Source organism: Acyrthosiphon pisum, chromosome A2 (genome assembly GCF_005508785.2).
Source record: "Acyrthosiphon pisum isolate AL4f chromosome A2, pea_aphid_22Mar2018_4r6ur, whole genome shotgun sequence".
Lineage (NCBI taxonomy): Eukaryota > Metazoa > Arthropoda > Insecta > Hemiptera > Aphididae > Acyrthosiphon > Acyrthosiphon pisum.
In genome coordinates, this window is record NC_042495.1 from 63696291 (window position 1) to 63707799 (window position 11509).

The 11509-nt window shown below is 27.7% G+C and overlaps 1 protein-coding gene across 9 annotated transcripts in view; it reads right to left on the reverse strand.

Moving 5' to 3' along the window:
• The window catches only part of LOC100575094, a 31859-nt gene extending 20803 nt beyond the window's left edge, over positions 1-11056 (reverse strand). For 2 of the 9 annotated variants that reach the window (XM_029489710.1, XM_016806605.2), the window contains exons 1-6: positions 10781-11048; positions 10008-10031; positions 8310-8339; positions 7538-7597; positions 4524-4589; positions 1210-1236 (exon numbers count right to left, since the gene is read on the reverse strand). In XM_029489710.1, coding sequence (XP_029345570.1) covers positions 1210-1236; positions 4524-4589; positions 7538-7597; positions 8310-8339; positions 10008-10031; positions 10781-10847 — 274 coding nt within the window. In that variant the 5' untranslated portion in view covers positions 10848-11048. Of the gene's footprint in view, positions 1-1209; positions 1237-4523; positions 4590-7537; positions 7598-8309; positions 8340-10007; positions 10032-10780 lie in introns of all 9 variants that reach the window. The other 7 variants (XM_016806604.2, XM_016806608.2, XM_016806603.2 and 4 more) reach the window with 7 other exon arrangements.
• Between the last annotated feature and the right edge of the window lie 453 nt (positions 11057-11509).

Sequence of the window (11509 nt, forward strand, 5' to 3'; positions counted from 1 at the left end):
GAAACCCCCCCCCCCCTGAATACGGCCATGGTTATTTGTCTGACTCGTATTAAGTAGTGTCAAAATATTTTCTTAAATGTCGTACTAAGATATCTCTTGGTTCTGAAAGCAGATCATTATGCTCATTTTTAAAAAGAGTATTAGAGGTTTAAAATCTTGTTTATGCGGTTATGCAGTGTTTGAAAAACTTCCTTTGGATATTCCTAACTTCCTCAAGTTCTTCAAATGCTTTCTTCTCATGTGGTAAATTATGTTATCTTCTAATTGTCTTAATTGCTAGCTCCTTAAATTACTTACCTATATTTCACATGATTATTTTGAATGGGTTGTGTATCATTTCCATGCATGCTTCGTTACGTCTTCTACTGGTCTATACCCTCATTATTTAACCTGTTATTTTTTTTTATTATAAATGGGTTTTGCTTTGAGATTCTTCTCAGACTAAATTGCATTCATTATATTTGTCCATTTTGCTTCGTGGCTAGAATTTCTATTTTCCATGTTTCCATTTGTATTTCAGAGTTCTTAAATTATTCTTTTCCTATATCGTACAATTTTCAAAGATATTTTTATTTTTGGAAATATGTGTTTCTTATGATGATGTATGAGACGATCTCCATTACATTTTGAACACTATGATGGTTTTCCTTACCAATAATAGGTCTGATATATTTTCTCATCCTATTTTTGCGTTCATGTCCCCATATTTATTTTAAAATAGAGTGTCAGTGTTGTGTACTATAATGTTCTATCTTCTCTAGCCCTCTCATCACCTGTAGAGCTACGTTATTTAAATTATACTTAATTATCTTATTAATAACTTCTTTCTTAGACACTAATTTAAAAAGTGTTCCAAAAAGTGCCAATTCGTAAATTCCTGATTATTTTTCTGTTTCCATTTCTAGATCGGGAATCCTTCACGTAGGATATCCGACGAGTATTTTTAAGTTTCTAAACAAAAGATTGTTCTATAGTTATGGGGTGTTGGCCCATCAAAAACCCTCGCTAATGAAGTTCCAACTTTTTTTTGGAGGTACTTCAGTTACTGGATCACTTACTTGCCAGAGGTGTTGCCTAGACCTTCAGGCTACACCTTTACTTCGGTGACTGAGATAAGGGAGATTGTCATACTCGTTACGGAATAAGGTTATCCCATGCATTATAAAAATTTAAATATAATTCTATAAATTACTAGTAATGTACACTTACATAATTCATCAAAAATATGATGTTTGGCTATAAAAAGAAACATTATATTATTCATAAACCTCAGTTTTATACTGATTTTAGATTTTAGTTTATTCAACTCGTAACATAATCGTGTAAAGAAATGCAAAATGATAATAAATAAAAATATTTAAATTATTATTTTAGCCTAATGCAATGAAGTATGCTTATACACTTAATTGTCCGTAATGGATAGAAATCTATCCAACATAGTCAATCTAAAAGAAAAATTTAGTTATGAATTATTACTCAATAACCTTTAGGGGTTATATTATGAATACAAGTCAGTACCAAAAATTGATTAAAATTCTTGTATTTGATAAATCACATGGGTAATACCTAGTGTATACCTTATATCAAGAACCTAACCACTTTATTTCAAAATCTGAATGTTTTAAAAAAAAAATAATATTTACTATATAAATCTGTATCAATTGTATAATCTTTAGAGTGGTCCTCTGATATAGATGAAGGAAAAAAAATTGTAAAATTTTCAAGTTACCCTCCTCAAATTAGCTCCAATACTTAAAAAAAGCATAAGAAAAAAATTTTAGACAAATTGATCAACCCGTGCCACAAAAGCTCTAAAGTTTTAATAATAAAAAAATGTTTGAAATCGTTAATTCTTCAATATAATTAATCATAACTCTTAAAATAATGATTTTACAAAGACATTGTAAGAACTTTAATTACACATTATTATTATTACAACAGTTTTACACTTATACATTGTTTTTAAATATTTAATTTTTAAAAATATTTGTTTTAAAATTTTAAAAATTTAAATTTCTAACTATTTTTTAACGCGGCAATAAATAAAATGTTTTCTATATCATATAATGCTATTTGAATGAACATAAACTTATTTAGGTACTGTATAATATAGTTTGTAAATAATACTACACGTTGTAATCTATGATATAAGAAATTAGTATAGAAATATAGAATCGTTGGGTGCGAATAGAGTAGGTACTGAGTAGCTTACCTAATACCTATACCCATTTTTTTCGATTATTACGTGAAGATTATTTCCATGACACATATTGTAACATTCATTACTCGTACAACAAATACAATATCCTGACCATAGAATAAAGAAAACAGTCATACATTTAAAATATGTTAAAGATATAACTATATAAGTAATAAGTATTAAGGCATTATGTTATTATTTATATTTTATTGTAAATTGTTATTATAATTATTTATTAATTAATAAATTGTATGTTAAGTTGCCGGAAATATTTCAATTTTTAAGATAATTTTTTTTTTTAACCTTTCGATTAATATATTTGAAAAAGTGATGTAATCTGAAAAAAATCACAAATGAAAAATAAGGACCACCCTAATAATCTTACAATGTTCAGTTTTATAAATTATTTATAACTAGTACAGATTTATTTATACCATAGATTAAACATACATATGTTACATATACATATTATACGTATGTTTAATCTATGTTTATAACTAGTACAGGTTTTCTATCTTAGAATAAAGCCAATAGTTTTAAGTTAAAAGGACTTGAAACCGTTTTCAAAACTGATTTCAGAAACCGGTATAAACCGTTTTAAAACCGAAACTGAAACCGTAATCAAAAACGAAATCGAAAAAATTGGATAACGGTATTAAAGTCGAAACCGAAACCGGAAAAAATTGGATACTGGTATTATAATTTAAAACCAAAACCGAAAAAAATTGGATACCGGTATTGAATTCAAAATCGAAACCGTAAAAAATTGGAAATCGGTATTAAATTCAAAACCAATATCTGAAAAAATTGGAAACCGGTATTTTTTTTTATTAATTGACGTGTTTTTAAATACGTAAATTTCATTAATACGCATAATTAATGCTCATAATAAAATTTAGATCATAATTAAAATATTGATAACCATTTCATTATTCGCAAAATTATTAGTCGCTATATTAATAGTAATGATATAAATTATAGTTACTAACAAATACTATATATGACAATACGGGACAAACAATGATAATTGTATAGACGACACAGCCCCCTGAAAATACTTTAGAAACCAGTATACAAAACCGAAATTTCTTAATACCGGTATTGCTAAGTTGAAACCGAAATCGTAAAATTTCAAAACCGGTATACAAAATCGAAACCGAAACCGAAATTTCCTAATACCGGTGTTAAAAAATTGAAACCGAAATCGAAAAAATTAAAAACCGGTATATAAAATCGAAACCGAAACCGAAATTATTTCAATCGGTTTCAAGCCCTGGACTTTTAACACGTTGATGGACAGTTGCTATAGGAGAAATATGAATAGTTGACGACAGGGGTCATTTTTAAGTATTACTGCTATAGTATAAAAGCCATCCAAAATGTGTCTACTGCTATAGCTGTGATATTTTCAATGGCATTTTATGAAAGAGGAAGTTGTTCTGACCACGGACATCTTATCGGACCATTAGGTACTCTATTTTTAGCCTACTTATACACGTCTTTATAATTGTTCACACGTATTTTCCATTTTTCTTATTCTGTTGATTAGTTATTATTTATATATTGATAACTGTTATTGTTTTCTCTTTTGTAAATTATAAACTACAAACAATTGAAAGAAATTAGCTCAATAATTAAATTGTTGAAATATAAAATGTTGTGACTGTCCTATAATAGTCATAACGGTAAAACTCAAACCAATAAACCGGTTGGGTACAAGAGTGATTTATACAATTATAATTTATCATCCTTATTTGATCTCGTACTCCCAAATTTCAAATGAAAATTATGTTTATATAATTAATATTTTCATAAACACTAAAAAATACAATAGTGTATATACCTATCGAACAATTATCGTACTTTAGACGTGTACACTATGTCTAAGTATATTCACATGATAATTGCTTATGATTATTTAGAGCCCCAGCCCCCAGGCATACATTTATCGATATTTGAAGCAACTATTAGCATTTTAAAATGTATATTTAGAGAATTTAATGATTATTCCATAAGTCATAACACTTTATCAATTTAATTAAAATACTCACATGGACTAAGATAATGATATATTTTTGTACGTAAGTAAGTTACTAACTAAGTAAGAATCTATCTTAGTTCGTGGTAATATTATAAAAATAAGTCATAGTTAATACCATAGAACATAATATAAGTGACCGCTATTAAAATATTATTGTTTACTAAAAAATATTTCAGTTGACCTTTATAATTTTTATTTTAGTTGAATACAAGTATACAACAGCTATAGTAATGATTCACAGTTTTAGAGCTTAACTATATATTATGATATAATGAACATTACCTTTAAAAATATGCAAGTGAAGTTTATGGTTTTCTTGAAATGTGTGTACATTATTACATATTGGTACTGAAATAATTTGAATTAGGTTCAATTAAATATGCATTGTTAATTTATTAGTGATCAATTTTATATTTACATAGGTTCTCTAGACACAGTAAAAATATACATGAAGTATAAACGCTTTATAAGTCAAAGAAAAGATTGAAATAAAATAAATATTATGAATAATATGGTAGTTATAGACCAGGGGTGTCAAATTATTTTGACGCTATGTGCTATTAAATTATGTAAAATATTATATTGGAATATTCAATATAATATGTATAAAATATACATGTATCAGTGGCGCAGCGTGGGTTTTAAGAAAGTGTAAGCAGAAAAACTAATGTATTGGAAATTTATTAATAATTTTACAGTCAACTACATTTAATTGGTAAAAAATATATACAATTCCTTTTAACTTTATTTTATAACTTTTAACAATTTATAATTGTTAACAAATTCATAAATTATAATTTTATTTAAATAATAGATCAATTTTATTCTTCTTGGTTTTTTGGTAAAGTCTTCAAGAACGTCGTCATAGAAAGAATTTTGGTTTTGAACAGTGGTCAACATTTTTTTTTCAATTGATAAAAGGAATAATGCCGAAAGTCTATTTTGAGATTGTGAGTTTCTAAGATAAGTTTTAATTCTTTTTAAAGCTGAAAATTATCGTTCAGCGCCTGCACTTGTGACTGGAATAGTTAAAATCAATGAAGCTAATTTTGTTATTTGTGCTAAACTATCCGATAGGTCTGTAGATTTAAGATACAACCAAAGTTCACGAATACTTTCTTTATGAAATTCTGTCGATGAGTACACAATAGAGTTCACTATGTAATAGAGCAAAATCAAAATACTCTCCATATGCTTCTTTTAGTGAATTCATGCATTAGTAGGAAATTGTTTAACATACTGATTAAATTTTGAAAAATCTTTCATTCGTCTTTACAATTATTGTATTTATGATTTTACAAATAGAGTCTGCGATACTTGGTTTTTTTATCCACAAAAACGTCGGTAACTTTTTACCTTTTAGATCTAGATGGTGTCTTGGAATTTAAATAATGTTCTGATTTTTCCCAAGTACTGTCAAAATCATTTCTCATAATCTTGAAATGATTAACGAAATTAAAATTCTTTCGTTACTGTAAGTCACGTCAAATATTTTTGTTTGTATTATATTAAAAATAATTGTTGCTCGGGGTAATAATATATACATGCCATGTATATATTATTGTGTTGCGTTCAGTCTAACAATCTAATCTTTATGAAAGACGTCAAAAATAGCTATCGAAAAAGTACTGACATTGTGAATTGTGATATTTATTATTAAAAAAAAAAATAATAAATACATATTATAATATAAATATTTTAATTTTTGCTTGCCTTCAAAATGTTTTCCATGGGATTGCCATCACTGTTATAGATAATAATAACGAACTACAATATTTTTCCATTATTCATATAGCGTTTAAATACTTATAAGTAATAACTAAAGGTATCTAAAAAAATATTCAATAAGAAAAAAAAAATTTACTCAAATCCTTTACATCAACTGCGTATTGTAATTAATTCCATCATCTTTTAAGCACAGAATACTGTATACATTATTGTCTTCTCCTCTGGCTCAAAGAGACCGTTTGCGTAATTCTTCACTTATACGATTTCTCTCCGTTGATTTCTATCCAATACCAAGCTAAAATTTTAAGTAGTATCTATTCTTGTTAAGTGTCTATTCATCGAATCCAACCACATTTAGGACGATCTTATTATGGGTCATTTTCCACTCGGTTTTTCAGTGAGAGCTATCCTTATGGGACATCCTTCTGCATGCCATACGTGCCAACCAAATTATCTTTTGCTACTAATAAATTAGCAAATGTTTTGTTTATTATATATGGTATTTGCAGTTCATAACGATGCACTATATACGTACCTACCCATTTCTAATGTTTTGCTACTAAGAATTTAGCGAATAGTCTTGACATAGCCATGTATTTTATTTTAGCTTTGTTAACTATGATACCCATATTTGGACTTACTTTAAATAGTCTCTCCGCGATCTTTGTTACCTCATTAATTATAGACGTTCCTAAAGTAACTTTGTCATCTGATTTTGCAAGAAGAGAATATTTTGTGCCGGCTTTACATGCCAATAATAGGTCCATATATAATAGGCCCCGTTCTATTTTTGAGTCCATGTCCCCATTGTTATTATAATGGAGTGTCGGTGTTGAATATTATAAAACCGTTCCAATTCATCGTAAAAAATGTCCTTAAATTCTCCATTTTCTTCTTCAGTCAGTGCGTAACAACTGAATATTATAATATATTTCCCATTCATTCACAGGTAGATGAAACATATTCGCTCATTTATGGTTTTAAATCTTTTTATGTTCTTTAACAATCTGTTATTTATCAAAAAATCCTACTCCAAATGCATGTTTATTATCATTACATTCATTATAGAAGATTGTAATCTCTTTTTGTTCAATACTACCATTTCCTGACCATCTCTCTTCCTATAGAGCTACGATATTTAAATTATGATTTCTTATCTCATTAATAACCACTATCATTGACCCCCCATTTAAAAAGTGTTCCGATATGTGCCAATCCATAAATTCCTGGTTATTTTCTTGTTCCATTTCCAGTTTAAGAATCTTTTATGTACAATGTCCGAGGCTTGTTTGAAGTTTCTTAAATAAAGAGTGTTTTACAGTGGTAGGGTGTTGGCCCATCAAAAGTCCTCAATTATGAAGGGCCCAACTTTGTGGTGATGGTACATCAGTGACTGAATCTATTATAGTTTACTTAGTTGCCTGAGGTGTTCATAGACCTTCAGGCTAGATCTTTACCTCAGGGACTGATGTACACGGGATTGTCACAACCGTTAACGAATGAGGGTGCTCCATGCAACATAAAATATTTAAATATAACACTTTAAATAACTATTAATGTATACTTACCTAAAATATTAGATACAGTGTCAATCCAATTACTTTCAGCAATGTATTTAGAGTCTTTTTCTAAAAAGATACATTATATTATATATAAATCTCAGTTTTTTACTGATTTTATATTTCATTATTATCAACTTGTAACATATTTGTGTACGTAAATACAATATAATACTAGATAAAAGTGTTTAAATTATTATTTTCAGAGGACCGAATCTCATACGATATGAACTCAAGGATAAAATCAAGAAGACAGACGATGTGTCGTAGCGATAACTAGAATGTGATGACTTGTTTCGTCGTGCCCAAATATCTCAAAAAGGGCGTTAATAATGGTGCATAGTATAATAGTAACTGGACATACAACAAGACTTTGAGGAAAATTCAAGAACACTATTGGCTTTTAAAAATATACAGATGTGCACGCAGTACCTATATACTATATAGGTAGATGTTCCACACCTTGTTAAATACAAAAAACCAAGGGGAACAGATACAGGAGATTTGCATCCTATTTCTTTTGGCTATATTATTTTTTAATATCGAGGGTGACTAGTTGGCCGAGCGATGGCTGCACTAGACCGTTGCGGTGGCTAGATACAGCCAGCAGTTCCCAGCTACAGTTAGTACTGGTTTATAGTTTTCTGTGATGTGTGATCAACAGCCCTACATCGTACTTCACCAGTTAATAATTAAGTTTTATAAAAAAAAGTTAGTCATTAAAAATTAGTAGGCTTTCATTAGTTAACAAAATTAACACAGTTTTAGTGGCGCAACGTACCATGCGACAGATCAGCTTTCGACATTTGCACTGTAAAATGTTGGATTATAAAATAATAACAGTGAATATTTATATTATATATATTATATATATTAGTATAATGTAAGGAAAGGACGGGATGTGAGTTGTTTCAATCACGGGCGACTATTGTCAAATGAGCTGCAGGTGAGGGCTGAAATTCACCTATAACTAAATTATTTTCCCGAACAATTCACACATACTATTTATTGTTGCTATGATAATTCAAAATGAACTGTAATTTATTGCCGTCCTTGGTATCTAGATTTGTCAAAATGTTTCATAGAACAGAGCACAGAAGTAACCCATACCTAAAACCTAATATTTGATATATTATTAGACAAAACGTATCAAAACTTTCATGTATAATAATTTGGTTTGGACATACACTTTTCCGACCAATGCGTAGCAGGATTTTTATCTTGCTAGTTAGTAGTTACTAATATAAGTAGGTACGTTCCATTCAACATAAAAATAAAATTTCTAACGCTTCAATCAGCATAAAAAATTTAACTTTTATTGCACCCGTGACAAAAAATTGTTTAGGTACCTATATATATTTAATATTTATTTGACTAGCACAATATTAAATTACCATATTAATAAAACTTAAAATAACTACATTAAAATCGTTCAGTATTCTTTACTACAAATACGTATTCATGGCTATTTAGTTAGGTAGTAGGTACAAGTATTTATAGTATCAAAAGATTATTATGTATTAAGTTCAATTAACAATGAATGTATGATGAAACTGTGTATCCAATTATTTATTATCATTATGCTATTGCAATAGTAAATTTGATAAGTTTTAAACTAATTAAAAATTAAAAATACATATTTTTAAATATAATTTTAAACGGACATTTTCTATTCGTGATTTGATATTTAGTTGATGTATTAAGATATAAGTTTCAATTCTGAAATGTATAGTTAATTACATTTTTAACTTTAAAATATTAACTGGTATATTTATAGAACGTTCAAATTTTCAAATTTTGTTGGTTCTTTAAATATTAATATAAAAACAACTGGCTTAAAAAGCGTTTTAACCATAGATTAAAAAATGTATAGGTACATAATACTACATAGGTATCTACCTAGTATTTTATTTTGTTAACTCATACGTCTCACTCTATCGATTTAATTTAAAATTGACACACACACACTTCATTAATTGTATTAAATGCTTAGCTATATACAAATATAAGTAATAATCATTATAATGCATTTGAATTTAATTAAAAAATAAAATAAATTATATATTGTATTATTGAAAAATATATGTATTATGTACCATAAACAATATCATGAATAAGCATATAGGCACAAAAAAGGGGGAGGCTTTAGGGGCTAAGCCCCCCAAAAATGTCCATAGCCCTCCCAAACATTTCCTACATTTTGTTTTAAGCTTATTCAATATTATCAAAGTAAGGCCCTATTAGCCTTATTAGCCCCCCAAATCTCAAACGCTATTTGCGCCTATGTGATATAAGTAAAACCTAATCAATTAATACTTAGTACTTAGTTCTTGATTGTTATTTAATATTGTAATTTATTTTTCATAACAACTTACAATTAAAATAACAATTTTATACAAATTATAATTGTACAGTAGAAAAGTGATTGATGATGTATTTACGTGAATATATTATTGTAATGTAAAATTAATTAACTCACAACGACATTTTGCTAGTTTCTCAGCTGAATCAAAATAAGTTAAAAGTTTGTAAGCAATATGTTATTTTACAATCAAGATAATGGCAAGATAAAGAACATTACCTTTGTCCCTACGTTGGATTTTTTACGATATTTTAGTTTTAGTAGAATTTATTAGCATATTTAAATTTTAATAATTTACATTCTCATAACTTACATAAAAATAAAAATATTATAAAATAGCCAACGCGGAAACACAGGTAATGTTCTTAAATTGAAGTTGAATAATAGGTGAATTCACTCTAATATTAAAAGTAATAACACAAGGATGGTTCTGCTAAACGTAAATTAGCTATGTTGCGCATGGGTCAGATAGAGGAAAAAAATATAGTGTGCTGACATCCTTTTAATAATTAATAAGACATTGTTATAAACATGGAAATATTACAAATATATGTAATACTCTTGCATTGTAGTAATATTATAATAAATTACATATTAAAACAAATTTAATATATATAACCTACCAATACAAATCTTAGGTAAGCTATACAAAAAAAATTGTATAATATTGGGCTACTTATAGATTCATTGTCTATTAAAAATTTAGTGCCATATGAAATTTTGTTCTAGCAAATAATATATTTTGACTATTATTTATTTCATTAAAATAAAAATAAGTCTATTCATTTAAATTATAAATATATATATTTAATAAGTAACTTAAACTCTAAAGATTATCCATAAATATTAATATGTTATTTATCGAATAATAAAAATAAAAATATAATCACCAGGATCCGCATAAGTACATACAATAAAATAAAACATAAAAAAAAAAGCTAACATATTATTAATCATGTTCGAAGTTATGTATTTACTATAAATTAATTATGATAACAGTTTTGAAAAAGATAAAGGAAGAATAATAGTAAACGTCGTTCAACAACGGTACCTATTTAAAAGATAACTATGTAAAATTTACATAAAATAAATTAAATAAATTGTACATGTAAATACAAAACGAAATATGAGTACCCGCAGAGCAACTGAATAAACCAATTGGGCAAATACCTAGTAGTATTACACACTATACGTGTACCTATATACACTTAACAGTGTAATTAATAATCTTTTTTTGTTTACATCATATTATGGACGGAACAATGGTGCAAAAATTACAAAACCGCTTAGGTATGTTAGCAACCTATTATTATTTTGAAAAATGCGTTTTTACTGCCAAATAAGTATAATATTTCGAGTGACATCAAAAACATACATACATGTAATATGTAAGTAATATGAAAAGGAAAGTTCGGAAACTTAGCCCATGGACTCCTAAACCGAGCGAGTCTATGACGTGACTTGTCACTCCTCACCACACCCTGCCGTGTAATGACTTACCACTCCTCTTTATGTTGTGCCTCATAACATATTTGCATTATATCAGGTATCGTCCAGAGCCGGATTGGTATATATCAGCCCATCGAGATTTTCACTTCTATAAGCGGCCCATTTACATA